This window comes from Bos indicus, chromosome 17, assembly GCF_029378745.1.
Source record: "Bos indicus isolate NIAB-ARS_2022 breed Sahiwal x Tharparkar chromosome 17, NIAB-ARS_B.indTharparkar_mat_pri_1.0, whole genome shotgun sequence".
In the NCBI taxonomy this organism is placed as follows: domain Eukaryota; kingdom Metazoa; phylum Chordata; class Mammalia; order Artiodactyla; family Bovidae; genus Bos; species Bos indicus.
Genome location: NC_091776.1, coordinates 54,402,355 through 54,421,125, shown reverse-complemented (window position 1 = coordinate 54,421,125; position 18,771 = coordinate 54,402,355). Strand labels below are relative to the sequence as shown.

General features: G+C 38.1%; 3 protein-coding genes across 6 annotated transcripts in view; 1 reads left to right on the top strand and 2 right to left on the bottom strand.

The window, feature by feature from the left end:
- Positions 1-1,228, bottom strand: part of RAD9B (RAD9 checkpoint clamp component B) — a 28,918-nt gene extending 27,690 nt beyond the window's left edge. Inside the window, exon 1 of one of the 2 annotated variants that reach the window (XM_019977778.2) lies at positions 1,045-1,228. In XM_019977778.2, the coding sequence (XP_019833337.2) occupies positions 1,045-1,081 (37 nt within the window). In that variant the 5' untranslated portion in view covers positions 1,082-1,228. Of the gene's footprint in view, positions 1-778; positions 970-1,044 lie in introns of those variants that run through there. The other variant, XM_070769537.1, reaches the window with a different exon arrangement.
- Positions 1,229-1,240: 12 nt separating this feature from the next.
- On the top strand, positions 1,241-8,522 carry VPS29 (VPS29 retromer complex component). 2 transcript variants are annotated; one of them, XM_019977783.2, is made up of 5 exons: positions 1,428-2,025; positions 3,382-3,393; positions 5,624-5,815; positions 7,537-7,772; positions 8,014-8,522. In XM_019977783.2, exons 1-5 carry the CDS (start codon positions 1,939-1,941, stop codon positions 8,129-8,131), a joined length of 645 nt encoding a protein of 214 aa, XP_019833342.1. In that variant the 5' UTR covers positions 1,428-1,938; the 3' UTR covers positions 8,132-8,522. The 2 variants fall into 2 exon arrangements, with proteins under 2 accessions (XP_019833341.1, XP_019833342.1); XM_019977782.2 differs by lacking the exons at positions 1,428-2,025; positions 3,382-3,393 and adding an exon at positions 1,241-1,371.
- On the bottom strand, positions 8,407-18,615 carry FAM216A (family with sequence similarity 216 member A). 2 transcript variants are annotated; one of them, XM_019977832.2, is made up of 7 exons: positions 18,205-18,615; positions 16,754-16,794; positions 13,661-13,776; positions 12,702-12,831; positions 12,441-12,621; positions 11,480-11,562; positions 8,407-10,170 (listed from the first exon to the last, which is right to left on the bottom strand). In XM_019977832.2, exons 1-7 carry the CDS (start codon positions 18,294-18,296, stop codon positions 10,052-10,054), a joined length of 762 nt encoding a protein of 253 aa, XP_019833391.2. In that variant the 5' UTR covers positions 18,297-18,615; the 3' UTR covers positions 8,407-10,051. The 2 variants fall into 2 exon arrangements, with proteins under 2 accessions (XP_019833391.2, XP_019833392.2); XM_019977833.2 differs by having other exon boundaries at positions 16,760-16,794.
- Between the last annotated feature and the right edge of the window lie 156 nt (positions 18,616-18,771).

The following is an 18,771-nucleotide window of genomic DNA, read 5'->3' as shown; positions in this document are numbered from 1 at the left end:
AAAGAAAGTGGCCCTTTTTTAACACTTCACATTCACCACTTTTTCCTGGAGCTAGCTAATGAAGACCTTTTGTTCATTCAGTTAATATTCACTGAGCCCCTAGCAGGTTCCAAGAGTATACGCCAAGGCAATGGGGGTATAGCAATGAACAAGGCAGGTTTACAGTTCCCACCCTCACAGTGCTTAGGTTCTGGAGAAAAAACAAAATTAAACAATCATACAAATTATCACTTACTGAGAACTAAGGTACACACTGCAAAAAAGAACTTTCTAGAACTCTGAAAACATGCAACAATGGGGATCTTTTTCTTTCCTTTCCTGTTCATTAATACTGGTCCATAGATGCCCTCAACACTGCGGGAGCCAGCTGCGACACAAGATGCCTTTCAACGATCATTTTCAGATTATGATCTGTAGAAAACCGTTACTTTTCGAAACAGAGACTTTCTGGAGTAACTTACATGTTTAAAGTACCATTTATAATAAGGATTAGTTCTTTTACATTACCATTTGTTACTGAGCTCTTTACCCGCATTTCATTCCTACAACAAATACTATAATGAAGATGCTGTTATTATTCTCACTTCACAGATGAGGAAACTGAGCCCTGAAGGGATTCAATGGCTTGTCCCAGGTCATACTTTTAAAAATGGTAGAATTTGGAATAAAAACGAGGTTTATGCTTTTCTCATCGCTTTAAAATACTTTTAACTGTCCAAGCGTTATTTTTCCCAATTTCCCACACAGTCTTTCTCACCCCGAGTTTAAGGCCTACCCTTCCACTACCTGTCCCGGTGGTGCAACTTCATTTAATGGACATCTATGAATATAAATAATACGCATAAATAAAAGCAGATGAGCCTTCATTTGCACCTCAGAAGTTAACAGGACCCTGGGTGAGTGGATGCTGGCTATGGCCAGGCCTTCTGTCCCTTAGCCATAAAGGCAAAGGTCAAGAAATGAGACGACGGTGGAAACGTCCCCACGCCCACAAACCCTAAGCTTTCCCTTTTTCACACAGGAAGGCAAGAAAGGCCTCTGCACCTTTCACCTGACTGCCGCTCATCACGCATTTCAGCATGGCTGCAATTCCCAAAAAGTAACGTCACATGGCACGCCTCAGAGCGAGGGCCCCAGATGTTGCCCGGATGTTGCCCGCGCTTCGAAACTTCGCGATTTTGCCCCCACCCCATTTGCCAAAGAACAACTTCGCTTTACGGCGGAGAAGGGCCCGCGCGGGCCTCCGTAGAACAGTCTCTTGCCGACCTCTCTTTTCATTGGTGTTGAACGAGGTGGGCGGGTCGCCGAGAAGTGTGAGGAAGAGAAGGCGGCGGCGATTGTGGTGACTGAGCGGAGCCCAGTGACAGGATGGTGAGTACCGCAGTTGCGACCACCGAGGCCTGCCTCTCGGCTGAGGTTCTGCGTTGTTGGGAGCCGCTGGGAGTCACTGGGCGAGGGCTTGGGTGATCCTGGAGGCCGTGACGGGCGCGACTGCGGCCTGGGCTGGTGCCTGGGCAAAGGCAAAGGAGGAAAGAGAGCGGCCACCTCTGGGTGCGGCCAGCCGGGGCCTTGCATCCCAACCCCAGGGGCCAGAGGACGTCCGAAGGCGGAAAGGGCCACTCTCAGCTGCTGCTTCTGTCACGAGACCCGCACGCCCGAGCCGGGGAAGGAGGCTTTGGGCCTGTGCCTTGAGAATCCCCGAGAAAGGAGCCACGGGATCCCCTCCGTTTCCAGACGTTTCCTAGCTCTTTTCCCGCAAAAAGTACCTCCCGCTGCTTGGTAACCCACTGGTTACCACCCCCATGTGGCGAAAACTGGCTTCTCGGATGCAAAACGGGAAGAAGCGAGTAGAATTCTCTACCCATTTTAATTTGCTGTCTGGGGAAAGGGGATAATAAGTCTCCTTTCTCCCTTGAAATAACGTGAGCTGCCATTGAAATGTGGCGGTGTACCCTCAAAGGACTGGATTTGGCTTTTAGAATTGCTGGAACTACTTGCTTCTTCAGGAGACTGCGACCCTTTAGAGTAGAATTCCTTAGTGGTTTTCGAACTGATTTTGTGAGTACGTATGTTCTTCTAGTTAAAGGGCCATTATTGGCGGTCAAGAGGAGTTTGGGAAGCTTTACCTCATTGTCCATCGGATTGCCCCGGACCGGCCCATCACCCCCATACCCCCAATAAGTCGGTACCCCTAAGACCTTCCTACGTGAAAACTTGGGAGCTGCTGCTGGAGAGGCCTAATAGCTGTAATCAGATTTTCAAAGTGCCCTTGATTTTCTGAAAAGTTAAGAACGGTTTGAAAAGGAGCTCTGATGATCTTGGTTTTTGTTGATAAAAAGGGACTCCTCTCTGTGATGAACATCCAGTGCATTTTTAAGATAAATCATGATTCTATAACAAGCAACCTTTAAGGTGCCTTATAAACGTGACATTCGTGGTCTGTGGTTCTTTAGTTCTTTGTATATGTTAGAGACTCTAATCTCACGATTTTTGCTTCTAAACAGACTCCAGATTAGAGTAGTCCAGTTAGCATTAATTTTGAGACATCTTATCGCAGGGAGAAGATGAAATTTCCTGATATGATTTAAGTATTCATGTTTCTGAGGTTTTTTTAGGTAGATTTTCAGGGTAGTTGTACTGAAGTATCACTTTTCATGTGAAATAGAACTGGGCAAGGTTTAGAGCATTGATGGATTCTTTTACAATTAAAAGCATTTTATTTGGTAAAGAGACTAAAAATGTTTAATATTCAGCAGTATCCAGAGTCTGTGGGTGACAAATTTAGGTGTGGGGAAAAGTCCAGTTTTAGCTGGAGGAGGGTGTTTGCTTCTATCATCCAGTATCTGGTGACTTGATGATGTATTCATAGTGCTGTGTTAGATCTTCTGTACAAAATAATGACCTAGCTGCAGCATAATTTTCAACTACTAGAATTTTAAACATGAGAATTAAAATCAATGTATTTAAAGAATAATTAAGCCTAAAGAATCCAGAAAATGTTAGCTTTCATTTAAGCTTATCGTTGGTGAATTTTCCAAATTGTTTTGTAAAATTCTAAACAGAGCAACAAAACAAAAGGGATAGGCGTCAAAGTGGAGAGTGAGATTAAGAAAATTAGAAAAGATTGTAAATGTGTGTGTGTGTGTGGTATTTAATAGTACAGCAAATGGTTCTTTTGGTATTGTTTTGAGCAAAGCTGATTTTTAACATTTTCTTTCATAACACTCAGAAATCATTAACAATTGTTTGCTTATTCATTTGATGAGTTTTTTGTTCTTTTTTGGTTTGTTTCTTTTCGTTGCTTTCTTTTAACATTGGTCATGTTTCACCCTTTTTTTTTTTCATTCCCCTGTCTGCAATCAACTTCTTCATTCCACTAAGGCTGGGCACAGAGTAAGTTTCTTCTCTTAGCTCCTACTAACAGTGGTGGTGGGGTGGCTGATTACTGGGATTTCACCCTTTTACAGTCTATCAAATAGCAAGTAACCAAATTTTCTGTGCTTTGATTAGATTGGTTCTTTATTTGAATTTAACAAGACTGCCATTTCCAGAATCTTTTGCCATCTTAAAAGACTCTATGTAATCTATGTCTAACCTGCACTGTCAAAGTGTGGAATTTGGGCAAAGACGCTGCTCAAAGTATGACATTTGTTATGTGATACTTTTCCCCATATAACTTCATTAGCTGCAGGAAACCAGAGTCCTAGTAAGGATCCTTATTAATCTGAGATAATTTCTTTGTGGCCTTTCATTGTTACATCTTTAAACTGCTAATAGTGTAGGTACACTTGGGCATAATCTACAGTACATTATATGATTCAGGTTATTGATCATTATAAAGTATCACATTTTATGAATGTTCGTTCAGCCACACTCAGATTGAACAGCTCATTCATGATTAGTCCCAAACATTTTCAACCTGTTACAGTCATATACCCTTAATTTATGAGTTTGAGGTTCTTTTTTTTCCTTTTAATATAGAAATTTGTTTTTTTACCTTTTTCTTAAATGCCAGCTTCCCACATTAACTATGCACTTCAATCCATATCTGAAGGGATCCCCCTCTAAAGATGAAGATTGTTCTATCTGCAGGTACTTTTGTATTGATTACCACTGAGGGTGGAAGCTATGTGGTGGTTTTTAGTTCTATAGACGTTTTGTCCACTGAGATCTGGATTGAAACAATATAAGTCATTGAGCAAATACCAGCTGAAACTACTCTTTGTAAAGAAGCTTATTTAATAATTTCTTTTAAAGTGCACAGGTTTTGTTACCTTGTGTTACTTTGGTTACTGTATGTTCTGTTGACATTTCCTTTTGTTTGTGATCATTTTGATACTTGTTGCAAGATGAATCAAGCTTATTGTGGTAATAATTTTAACTTCACACCTTTCGATTAATTTTAATTTACAAAGTCTGTGGTGGCCAAACTTTTCTGTTTATCTTGTTTAAGACAGTTAATATTTTCTTTGGTAACATCAAGGAATAGTCATACCTTCTTTGAAACCAGTCAAAGGGCTTCTACATTTATGGATGGGACGTCTGTGTGGGAAGACATCCTGTTGTAGAAAGAAGGTGCCTATACTGTCTATGGCCATACCACCCTGATCTCATCTGAAGGTGCTTATACTAATCCACGTGGAGAAATTGATTCTGTTGCCCTCCCTTTGGAGGGCAGATAACTATTTTTATATGACCTTTTTGACAATATTCTGTTAAATGATGTATACATGTCGAATCTTGAAATTTTAAAATTAAAAATTCACAGAATTGAGGTTAATTCTTTTGTATTTATGTGCAGAATTTGTTTTTATCATCTGAGATTGTGTTCCAACTCTAAACCACCTCCTGCTGAATTATCATTTATTTGGTTGATCTTCCTTTCTTTTTTTAATGCTCTAATGTACATGAAAATTGTGATTTGTCATTTTAAGTTTGGGAACTAAACTGAGGATATATAGGCAGTTTAATCCAGACAAAAATATGACAGGATTTCTAACAATGAAAGAAAGAGAGGATAGCAAAGATTACAATTCAAAAGCACGTTTGTCCTACTGAAACTCTTTGAGGCATAGGCTGTTTTTATTTTTCTGTAATGTATTGTTAATATTTTAAGTAACAAATACTGTAAATTTTGGCTACTCTTCCTCCAAATAGTTGTCAACATAGTAAATTATAGAATTAACTTTTTTCTCTATCATAATTTTAACCATTCTTTTTATTAATGTCCCTGGAATCAATATGTTTTACATTTAAAACTGCAGAAATATGAATTACCATATCAGATTCCATAGGGCTCAGTAGTGTATTTTTCATTTTTCAGTTTTTTTATGGAGTTTTAATTTTATAGGTCTCTAAATGAATTAGAAAGCTTGGTTTTATTCTCAGTAAGTAGAATGGTTACTTGTATTGTGTGCACACCTATTTATGACCAAAATAAACTAAGATTGATTTAGAATCACATGTATTGTTAAAATGTTCATGATAGGAACTGTGTGAATAAGTTCTGCTCTTTGGGGTTCTGAAGTCTCTGATTAATTTAAAAGAGGAATTATGGGAGGAGAATATCTTATTTTGAAATCATGTTTAACATTACACCTTTTCTCACCTTGACACTTTAAAGTTGGTGTTGGTATTAGGAGACCTGCACATCCCACATCGGTGCAACAGTTTGCCAGCTAAGTTCAAAAAGCTGCTGGTGCCAGGGAAGATTCAGCACATTCTCTGCACTGGAAACCTTTGCACCAAAGAGAGTTATGACTATCTCAAGACTCTGGCTGGCGATGTCCATATTGTGAGAGGAGACTTCGATGAGGTGATGTACTTCGCTTTGCCTTCCCAAATACTTCCTTTTTCTTTTTTTTTCTGTTGCGTTGACTATATATTCATGAAATATTTCCTTTTCTTGATTCTTATATATGCATAAGCTTTATTTTTTAGACCAGAGTTGCTCAACTGTTAAGGTCTTTTTTTTCCCCTAGTGTTCCAGTGAAAAAGTATGCAGAGTTTGAAAATGGCTGATTTTAGACTGCTTATTAAACGTTACATACTTGTTCTAACTGAATTGATAACGGTTTTGTTACTATTTTTTGTAGTGTTATCATTTAGAATGCAAAGGTTTTGTTAGGAATTTAACTGCCACCACCTCCGCTACCCATTCTAGGCCACGATATCACTTTACTGTGTCCAACTTCCTGATTCTACCTCCGTAGTTTGATTGCTTCCTCCATAGTTTGTTCTCCAAGTAGCAGCCAGAGTGACCTTTTATAGGTGAAGTAAGATCACATCACTTCTCTGCTAAAAATCCTACCATGGTTCCCAGTCTCAAGGGTTAACTATAAAGAGGCATGAAGGAGTTGTGAGGAGCGGGTAGACTGTTTTGTATCTTGATTGTGGCAGCACCACTATATGTATTTGTCAAAACTCCTTGAGTTGTATACCAGAAAGAGTAATTTTCCTGTATGGAAGTTATATCTCCATAAATCTTGCCTTAGAGAAAAAATAAGGAGTTCTAAAGTTCCAACTTTGCCTATTAATTAATACTGAGATTTTAGGCAAGCTATATCCTCTTATTTCCCTACTATGTAAATAAGATTGGAATAGATGATTTTTAAGACCCCTGCCAGAGTTAACACTGTATGATCAAGCTTAGTAAACTTGACTCTAGTGTGAAATTTTTATTTTGTATTTCTGGAAATAGAAGATTTTTCATAAATTATTTAACTTCACTGGTGCTCCTTTTTTTGCAGTTAAGTTTGAATAAACTAGAGTTGGCATGAAGGTAGGATGAGAGTTGGGGGTGATGAAATAGGAAAGGGCAGACATCTTGTCAACAGAGTATAGGTTTGGATTATTAAAAATATATTAGGAGTTCTGTTTGTGATATGCTAGTTTCAGCAGCAAGAATTAAATTTTTTTTTGCTTCTAATATGATAATAAATTCACCAACCCTGGAGCCATATTTCCAGGGTTTAGATCTTGGCTTAAACAGTTAATCAACTGTGACCTTAGGCAAGCTATGTTAACCTCTCTGTGCCTTATTTTCCTCATCCATAAAGTGGAGGTCAAAATGAAACCTACCTCTCAGGGTTGTTTGTAAGTATTACATAGGTTGACATTTATAACCTCTTAGAAGAGTGCCTGGTTCATACTAAGTGCTACGTAAGTGTTAACTATCATTACTATTCTAAGCCATTAACTATTAAAGCCTGGGATGTAATTTCAACACATCCTAGCTTACAGGTCATATTCCTTGGATTCTTAGAGGAAACACAAATTTGGGGGAATTACTCTGTAAAGAACTCATAGTCTATAAAAATAAACTCAATAAAGAGATTGTGTGATAAATTCCAGTTCTCCTGAAGGAAGTTATGTTTTGAGCAGTTACAGCCTTAGATTGCGAAGAAATCAGATATTGAACAGATTTGTTGGTTGTGGAGCACTGTTTCAAAACACCCATATGAGATTTAATATTTAAAAGCTATTTATAAACATCAGTATCTCTAAAGTATTTTTTATGTCTATTTCGTATTTTAGAATCTGAATTATCCAGAGCAGAAAGTTGTGACTGTTGGGCAGTTCAAAATTGGTTTGATCCATGGACATCAAGTTATTCCATGGGGAGATATGGCCAGCCTAGCCCTATTGCAGAGGCAGTTTGATGTGGACATTCTTATTTCAGGACATACACATAAATTTGAAGCATTTGAGCATGAAAATAAATTCTACATTAATCCAGGTTCTGCCACTGGAGCATATAATGCCTTGGAAACGTGAGTAGTATGCAATTTTGGGGTTTTAAAAAGTTAATAATTGAACATGTGACATTTCGTAAAAGATAAATGTGATTATTTAAATAATTACAGCCTCTGTGGCAGTATTCTATTGGTGATTATCTTTAATATGTCTAACAACCAGATTTCTCCTTGAATCCCAATTGTCATCCTAAGTTGAAATTTATAATGCTATGGCTTTTTAATACAAAACAATGACATTATTTATATTTTCTTCCAGAAACATTATTCCTTCATTTGTGTTGATGGATATCCAGGCTTCTACAGTTGTCACTTATGTGTATCAGCTAATTGGAGATGATGTGAAAGTAGAACGAATTGAATACAAAAAATCTTAAAGCCAGGCCTGTCCTGTTGATTTTTCTGCTGGGCTTTTTTTTTTTTTTTTTCCCATTCCCCTGTTCAACTCAAGTAATTAAACATTTAAGAGCCACAAAATTGTATCACTTTTATAATATTTTGCAGTAAAATATATCATCTTCTGTTAATACAGTGTTGGAGCTTCTTGTAAACTGTAAGATTATATTTAGTTTAAGTGTATGATTTCTATGAAAAAATGTTTACCACACAGTAAATGGTCACACGTTAAGAAAAATTTATCCTTGTAAATATCTTCATAGTTGATATTTGGAACTTTATTACCAAAGTAGTGCATGAAGAGGAAGAACCTAGACTTTCTTGTATACATTTTTCTCTTCTCCAGTAATAAACAGTTACCTTTCATTTATACTTTGTTGGTTAAACTGTGTTTTAATTTTTAAAAATCATGAAAATAAGAGGCCAAATGAAACTGCAGACAAGTGTTACAGTGATAAGGTAGATGGCTTTTCAGAGCTCATGCCTTAACAACTGTTCTAGATCATAATGTTGGACTCAGGTTTTATTTTCTAAATAGTATTTGACATAGTAAATCCAGTGATTTTTCAGACTGTGTTAAATGCCCTGTTCTTTTAAGTTTAAACAAAATTTTGCAAACATTAATGTTTAATTCAGGAAGATACATGCACCCCAGTGTTCATAGCAGTATTATTTACAATTGCTAAGATATGGAAAGAACCTAAGGATTCATCAACAGATGAATGGATGAAGATGTGGTGAATATTACTCGCCATTAAAAAGTGAAATTTTGCCATCTGCAGCAACATGGATAGACTTGGAGGGTATTATGCTAAATAAAGTCAGGGAAAGACAGATTACTGTAGATATCACTTGTTGTGGGGTCTAAAAACTAAACTAGTGAATATAACAAAAAGGAAACATGGATATAGAGAACAAACTAGTGGTTACAGGGGGAGAGGCAAGATAGGAATAAGGGGATCAAGAGGTACAAACTTAAAATATAAATAAATAAGCTACAAGGATATATTGTATAACATAGGGAATATAGCCAATATTTTATAACTATAAATGGAGTATAACCTTTAAAAATTGTGCATCACTATGTTGTATACCTAAAACTTACATAATATTGTATATCAACTATACCTCAAAAAATTAAAAAAAAAAATTTTTTTTAAACACTGATGTTTAGAAGGCAAGAACACTATAGAGTGAAACACCCAGGACCTATCTCCTTCAGGATGGACTGGTTGGATCTCCTTGCAGTCCAAGGGACTCTCAAGAGTCTTCTCCAACACCACAGTTCAAAAGCATCAATTCTTTGGCGCTCAGCTTTCTTCACAGTCCAACTCTCACATCCATACATGACTACTGGAAAAACCACAGCCTTGACTAGACAGATTTTTGTTGGCAAAGTAATGTTTCTGCTTTTCAATATGCTATCTAGGTTGGTCATAACTTTTCTTCCAAGGATTGATATTTCTAAGTTCAAGAAGTTAATACTTATTGAGCACCTTCTCTACAAGGCAGGGTATTATCTCTATCAAAGGCTGTTCTATATCAGCATATTCAGAGTTTTCCTCAGCCTGAAGGAAATACTTCTAGGATATTCTAATGTTGCTATTTTAGGACTTGTAAACAGAATTATACAATGCATTTGTCAGCTTTAAAGAAAATTCAGATTTTAGGTGACAATAAATTTTAATTGTATCTAGGAATACAAGCATGTATTACACATAAATTTTATTACATAAATATCAGTAGTGCATGAAAGTACATCATACTTTTTATATTGTGGTAAAAGTTTCTGAACAAACCAGAATTACTTGAATAACAATACTGTCTGTCCTAAATGTAGAGAGAGGACACAATTCACAATCCCTTCCCCCACCTTTGGCACATCATCAATACTCAGGTTGTCAAGTTAACATCAGATGTTCTCCCTGTTCTTCAATTGACATTGATTGCATACACTTATTTAGTAAATCTTCTTCCTTTTTTTCTTCATTCATGTATGATTCAGAATCATTTGCAGAAACTGAAGGGAAAATAAGAATCTATAATGTCTGTTTTGGAAATAAAGTATTTCATCCTGAAAATTGAGATTTGTATTTAAGAACAAGCTTCAAAATGACCTACCTTACTAATAAGCGTTTGCCATAAACTTCCTGTAATTTTCAAAATTTCATGACTTCCCCCTCCCCCTAAATATCTCACTTTTTAAAAGTAAGTTGCCTAATACTGTATTCAAATCAGGTTATATTATAGCAAATTCTTTGCTACTAAGTCCTGTTTTCCCATTGCTTTGCAAAAATCTTTTCACTGGGGGAAGTTATAGTTTTAGTATTCTCCATTCCTTAAGTTTTTTCTTGTTTCTTTTCTCTTGGCATCACAGGGACTTTTCCTCTGTCTGTGGTTTCCTTCAGGTGTTCTTTTTGGAACCATACTTAGGTTCTACCCTGCCCTTTCCCTCATTTCTTGGGTAGGCATAGTTATGTTATTTACAGCAGAGCTGGGCAGTGCTGTCACACAGCAGTGGGATAGGGGTTCAGAAGGCCTAACTTCCCTACTTCCTACCCACTTCCCTCCTACTGTGGTAGTAACTAGGTAACTGTTTAACTTCCACTTAATCCTTTCCACTTAATCGTTTCCACTTAATCAATTCTGAGAAATACTTCTGAGCATTCAGTCTTCCTTCCTCTTTTGCCTTTTTCATTTTGTCATACTTGGAGTAGAAGGATCCTTTAAGCCAGTCCTTCCTAAATGATTTATCTGAGTAGCTCTGCAAAATTTTGCTAATAATAATTGGTTTGCTTCCTCTGGTTTGTTGAATATTTAACAAAATGGAATAGGTGATATAGCCCTTTGTTAACTATTTGACTCATACAAAATTTGCTATTAGGGTATTTCCCTGGTGGTTCAGTGGTTAAGACTGCTTCCACTGCAGGGGGCACAGATTTGATCCCTGGTCAGGGAACTAAGATCTCATGCTGCACAAGTAGCCAAAAGTTTTCAATGCTATCTGTCAGAAAATTACACTATCTCATAAAAGAACTGCTGTGGCATGAAAAGGTCATGTTTATGGCTCTGAGTTCTGACAAATTTCATTGTTAAGTCTCTGGCCTTCACTATAATATCTTTACTTAGAAATACACTGAATGTTAACTTCCCTGACATGTTCTTTTATGTGGAAACAGAAATCGATTTCATGTTTTGTTTGGAGCAATGTAAGCAAATCACACTTCAAAATTTTTAATGTCTTTTCTAATAGAAATGGAGCTATATTGGGTTTAATATTTTCAAAGCATAACATTTTTTAAAACATATATTAAAAATTCCACATTTACCTGATTGCATGAACGGTCTGCCTGGTTTTCTAAAAATCTTCAGTGATTTACATCTTGTTTTAGATGCATATCCAGTTTTTAAACTGTAAGAAAGAGAAGCATCTTAATTGGAACTAGCAAAGTGCACAGTTGTCTAGTATATGTGGAAGACCATACAAATTTTTATTAAGCTGCCGGCATCACCAAAGAGACTCTCTTAGCCCCTGAATTCTCACATGACTTATTAACCCTGAGATGCAAAGCTATCAGTTGTAGCATAGGTTGAATAATCAGGCATCTTAATCTCTTTTTTCCTTTTTGGTTTATAGTATTCCCCTGTGCAGAAGCCACCGTATACTACTCCTTTTGGAAGAGTTTGTATTATTTTGAATTTAAGTGGGAATCATTTAAAAGGGCTCTAGCTGATAGAAATTTTTACAATTCCACAAAATTCTAAAAGCAGTAGCAGGACTTGTGGCAGAGTGGCTAAGAATCGGCCTGCCAATGCAGGGGACGTGGATCCGATCCCTGGTCCAGGAAGATTCCACAAGCCACAACTACTGAGCCCACCCTCTTCAGCCCCTGAGCCACAACTACGGGAGCCGGCCTGCTGCATCTGCTGAAGCCTGTGCACCAAGGGTCTGTGCTCAACAAGAGAAACCACCTCAGTGAGAAGCCAGTGCACTTCATCAAAGAGTAGCCCCCGCTCGCTGCAGCTGGAGAAAAGTCCATGCAAAGCAACAAAGACCCAGTGCAGCCAAAAATAAATAAATAAAATTACATATATATATATATATAAAAAAAAGTAGCATATCCCAGTTAGCTCAATAAAGAGGCCATAAGATAGCACTTTTTTGTGCCTTTGTCCAACCTATTCTGAACTTAAAGCGAACTTACAAGGAGCATGAGATATAACATCATTTAGCTACCCTTCAGGTAAAGTTGGGGGTACATTTTTTCTCTGAAACAAAAGGAAACAGACCCTTCTTTGTTTCTCACTGGTCGCCAAAGCGAATGTTGTATCATCTCAGGTGCAGATGCAGCTGCAGTGTTAGGAGGCCCCAAGTCCTCTCTCTCCAGCTGGTGTCGCCATGTAGTACAGGGGTAATGCTGCTTCTGTGAGTAACGAGAACTGAGGTGGCCCCTGTGATGAGTGAGGACACCTGTACACAAATCACCTGTGTTAGAATGCTCTCTTGTTTCTTGTGAGAACTATTGAGAAACTACCTGGAGGTACACCTGCCTGGTTTTTGGGAGCTGCGCTGGATCACATGCATGTAGTGCCTCTTCATTAAAGTCCTCAGATAGTTTGCATTATAGATCTTAGCAACGCTACACAGGTAGCGCTTCTCGACTAAGGTGAGGTCTGGATGCTAAAAGACAAAAGATGTATAGCTGCATTGTAGAACAGACGTTGGCAATATTCCATATCTGAAAGGATGAAATGTTCAGGAGTGTCGTACCATCTGTACATTTTACTTATGCAAATTCAACTATATTAATCTGGCTCAAAAATTACCAATTTGCACACCTCTTTAATAACCCTAATTTACATTGCTATAGAGAGGTTAGTTCTGGCAGCTATGATCTTTAATAGGTAATACAGATCAACAGTCATGAAATACTTGTTGCCATTTTCTTGCTTGCTTTTAATTTTAGAGTCCTTGAGCAAAATCTTTACAAGGTTGGGTTTCTATCTCTAGAGTGGAACTTTCCTCAGACATCTTTGTGCTTGGGGCACTAAGCTTCCAGAGTGAAGATGTACATTAAAGCCAAAGTATCACAAAGCATGAAAATATTCCTATGAAAGGGAATCTATAATGATAAAATTCTTGCACTGATTCTTGAGTTTACCCAGCAGATATTTATGGACTCCTCCCTGGTGGCTCAGACAGTAAAGCGTCTGCCTGCAATGCGGGAGACCCGGGTTCCATCGCTGGGTTGGGAAGATCCCCTGGAGAAGGAAATAGCAACCCACTCCAGTACTCTTGCCTGGAAAATCCCATGGACAGAAGAGCCTGGTAGGTTACGGTCCATGGGTTGCAGAGTCGGACACGACTGAGCGACTTCACTAAGACAGTGTGCTGGGTATACTTGTGTTCTACAGTGCTTTACTCTCTGAACTAGATTCAATAAAAAGTTCAACTCTGAATACAAAGACTATTAGCATTTAAATAAAATATTGGTACTTAGTTAGCATACCTTTAGAAAGGAAGGCTCTGTCATTGACTTAGGGGTGTGAACTGTTTGAGGCATTTTCCGTAACTCTTGCAGCTTGGCTCTAGGCGAGTTCACTTTGTGTCCATCTTTGATTCTGTCTGTAGGCAAGGACATTATAATGTGACTCTTATGAGCAAAGATTGGTTTAACAATTACTAAGATCTATCTGTTTACATGTGTCAGTGATTATTCTGGAGTACTAGTTTTAGTCAAACTGTTAAATTTGAAGAGACTTTATGATTGCCATGTGGTTTTATTTATTTATTTATTTTTTGCCATGTGGTTTTAGAGCACACAAAAAATCAAAGACATTTATAAATATTTACTATATATAATCATTACATCTGGACAAAATTATTTTGAACTCAGCTGAGATGCAAAGGACTGATGCTAAAGCTGAAACTCCAGTACTTTGGCCACCTCATGCGAAGAGTTGACTCATTGGAAAAGACTCTGATGCTGGGAGGGATTGGGGGCAGGAGGAGAAGGGGACAACAGAGGATGAGAAGGCTGGATGGCATCACTGACTCGATGGACGTGAGTCTGAGTGAACTCCGGGAGTTGGTGATGGACAGGGAGGCCTGGCGTGCTTCGATTCATGGGGTCGCAGAGTCGGACACGACTGAGCGACTGAACTGAATTGAGATGCAAACTGTTGACAGTATACTTCTTTAGTTCATTGTATGTCAGACCACACTAAACAGGAATATACATGCAGGACTTGTGCTTTTAAAAGATTTTCAAAAATATTTTATCATTCATTTGACTTCAGGATGTAGTTTCAAAACTTTATATTAGATGCAACATAGAATAACACACATTTTGTCCCTTTAATAAGGCAGTGTTAAAATGAAGAGCTTTGCAGAAATTAATTAAAACTTATTTTTACATAATTTCAGTTATTTCATTGTTTCAAATATGGATGTGGGTACATTAAAGTAATTGCCTTTAATAAAAATAAAAGTTGAGATGTTTTTGCAGAAGAATGGAAAGTAGTTTTTAGCCTCACATATGTTAAGGTAACTCAGGATTACTAGCAGTTTGGGGAAAAACAGTGCCTGGCAAAGTTTAATCAGAAAATAACTTTTTTACATTCCGATCCTCCCCATACACTTCCTCTCTCCAAGCAACCACTGATGCATTTTCTATCACTATAGCTTAATTTCTTGAGTTTGTTATAAATGGAAACATACAGTATATATTCTGGTTTTGTCTGACTTCTTTCGCTCAACATAATTATTTTGAGATCTATTTATGTAATGTGTAACAATAGATAGTGCCTTTTTATTCTTGGGTTTTATTCCATTGCATGTATATACCAGAATTTGATTATCCATCCACTTCTTGATGGAAATCTGGGTTGTTTCCAGTTTGGGGCTATTACAAACAAAGCTGGCAGAACAAATTCCAAGTTAAAAATCTGTACGAGGTAAACTAAATAAGCACAGTTTTGTTTCCGTTATTATTGATAACAAAGCCACTGTAATTTTACATATTAAACCTTAAATTTAATTACTTCTTCAAGATTTTGGGAAATTGGATGGTTAGTGCAGATAACTAAGAACTACATTTGCATACTAAAGGACTAGCTGATTTACCAACAAATATAAAATCATCCAGAAATTACATTATTATGATCCTTAAAACATAATTTGGAATCTGTAATAATAAAATGAACACCAATTCAACATACTGAAAGTTTATTTTTTAAGCCTTTTCATATCATAAGTGTGGAGTAATTATCTAAGAATATATTTTGTGTGTCCTTGTTAACAGTTCTGAGGTGCATATTAGAACTGGACTAAAATTTAATTCCTCAGAAGCTTAGCATTTCTTTACAGAAAATGAAATCTTTAAAAACAATAGTTAAACACAACAAACAACCCAGCTAAAAATGGGCTATGGACTTAAATAGACTTTAGATGTCTTCAAAGAAGATATACCTGTGGTTAATGAACACATGAACAGATGTTCACTATCACTAATCATTAGGGAAACGCAATCAAAATCACAATGGGATATCACTTCATATCCATAAGTATGGAAGTGAGAGAAAGTGAAAGTGAAGTCGCTCAGTGGTGTCCAACTCTTTTTGACCCCATGGACTGTAGCCTGCCAGGCTCCTCCATCCATGGGATTCTCAGGCAAGAATACTGGAGTGGGTTGCCATTTCCTTCTCATCAAAAAATGAAAACAAGTGTTAGCTAGGATGTGGAGAAACTGGACCTCTGTGTGTTGCTGCTGGGAACACAAACTGGTGCAGCTGCTGAGGAAACAGTAATGGCAGTTCCTCAAAAAATAAAACAGAATTGCCATGTGATTCAGCAATTCCATTTTAAAACAACCACATGTATATATAATAAAGTTATGTGGATATATGCATACACACACAAATATGTGTGTTTTTCCTAGGTAACTGTAAGGACTATAAATTTTCCAATAAAAAGCAAAGTGAATTCAAGTTTTATACATCATTTGAATTGAAATTGCTCACCCACAAAAAGTTAGTGAGAGGTCTTTGGGGGCCTGTCTTAACCTCTTACCTCCAGCAGCTATATCCTTAATGTCAAGTGAGAGGAAAACAACAGCACTGAAAAATATTTTATGTTCTTTGAAGTTGTACAATTGAGAATGTTTTCCTTCAATCTTTGTATTAATATTAATATAAACCCCAGGTTATGTTCTGTCCTTTCAACCAACATCAGTTATAAACAGTTCTTTTCAGATTCACTGCAATTTTGAAGTACTCTTTTGATGTACGGTATTTTATTTGGGTGCTCCGGGTCTTAGTTGCAGCATATGTGATCTAGTTCTTTGCCCAGAGATCAAACTTGGGCCCCCTGAACTGAGAGCACAGAGTTCTAGCCACTGAACCACCAGGGAAGTCCCTGATGTGAGATATCTTAGCAGGAGACAGAACCTGCTGGATTGTTCTCTGAAAATCTTAAAAACTGAGTTTACCAAAGATGCTAATAAAGACTTTTAAAAATTCCATTGTGTTAGTATTTATAGCAAAATTTATTTCTCTTAGCCATATTATTGATGCGTATTATCTGCTTTATATACTCTACTCACCAGTACCTTTGGAATTCTGGTAATAAGAATGTCCAGCTGACCTAAGAAAAAAAGGATGTATATAATATGTAACAACTGACAGTTGTATAAACATTAAATAAAGTATTTTAAATGAAAAATACGGACAGTATTACATATGCTTTTTACTCTCCATTTCCATCAGATATAATGTCTTGCAAAGCCTTCTCCTATAATTCTGGTTATATCCTAATGACTCCAGGCTTTTTCAAAGTGAATTATCAGAGATTTTTACCATACTATATATAAAGTATTTACTTTAAGCCAGATTTGGCCTTAATTTTACAGCCTCAGAATCTAATTCCTACACTGAGCTCAATGAAGTAATTGGGCTTCTGTGCTATCCATGGTATTTTCTTCCTTTATTCTTAATAAAATTATTATATGTAATTTAAGGTGAACTGGAACTAAGTTGGTCTAGAATGTTTGTACAGTTCATTTTTTCGGTTCTCAAATTAAGACAAAACACTCCCCTTTTCCTCTTCCTACAATTTTTTCAATGTCCAAGAATTCATTGATGCTCTGATATACTAGGATCCAGAACTTTGCTAAACACTCTGAAGAGCAGAAAAGAGGAACATAGCACCATCCCATCTTTAGAAGTCATCAATGCACCAAACACATAAATATATTTTTAAAGATGGCCATGGGTGCAGCAGGAGCCATGACTATGGGCTTGAGAGGAACATCCGGCAGTTCTCACTTTTAGGGAATAACTGATGCAAGGGATGAGGTACTGCCTCCAACAGCAATTTCACCAACTATCTTCAGCGTCCAGGAAATAATAGTAAAAACCCAATGGCAGAAACCATTACAATATTGTAAAGTAATTGTTCTTCAATTAAAAATTAAAATACAAAAGTTTCCACTAAGCAGTTAAAAAAAAAAAGTAAAAACCTGCTCAAAAGGGTTTATGAAAAAGGAACTATTGAGTGAAGAAAATGCCAAATTCAAGGTGCCTCTAAAACTTGTCTCATTACAGATTTTGAATCTCAATTTGACATAAAGATGACTAATGTCACACAGGGAAATGATTTGTTGACTTGGAAGCGCTCCTTTGAGCGTCTATTCCCTTGGTGCCTCCCTAACCCCCCACGCCCAGCCTGCCAACCCCTTTTTGTAGAAATACAGTGGCCAGACGGCAAACGTTCAAGCAGATTTCGCAGCGCCCCCTGGGGCACAAGAAGCACCCAGACGACCGTCGCAGTCACTGCGTTTAGTCAGTCATTGCACCAACCCTTGTCCTCAGCTTTCCTCAGAAGCCCGTCCCCTAAACTGAGTCGGCCACAACAAAGGTTCTCCCTTCCTCTCACTTCAGTACACTAGGGACCAGTCCACAGGAGCAGCCAGCTCCCACCCCCTCGTCTACCCCGGGATCACGACCAAGGGCTGACGGCCATCCTCCCAAAACCCTCAGGGCCCCGCAGCCTCACCCGCCGCCGCCACCCTCGGCCCTGGCCACTGCAGGCGGCTCTGTGGAAGAACTGCATTCCGTCCAGTCGGACACTGGACCCTGGTTGGGCATCTCCTCTCGGGTGCCCTGACCGCGAGCTCTCTGCGAGAGACGCTTTCCCCTCTCCCCTCCCCTGTCAGCACGCGTGCGTCAGGCCGGGAGATATTGGGGGTGAAGAGGCAGACGCCGGATTCTAGCCCCCTCCGATGAAGTCCGGACACTGCCCGAATAGCTTCGGAGAAGCGGGGAGGGTAGACCCAAGATCCTGGAATTAAGTTGGGGGAGGGGTGGGAGTTCATTAGTTGATTGCGCGTTTGTTCATTTGCGTCTTTTTGTAAAAGGGATGCGTCGCAGAAAGGAAGTATACTTTCCCTCTAAAACGAAAGGTGCCTTTCACCTCAGTATCCAGACCCTCTGCAAATTTGCAAATCTTGAGGGTCACCATATAAGTCAAACAGCAGTACACAAACCAGGGACCGAAGCACCTCGCTGAGGGATGAGGAGCGTTGTCGGTTGTCCGTTATTACCAAGGCAACCAGACCTTGCC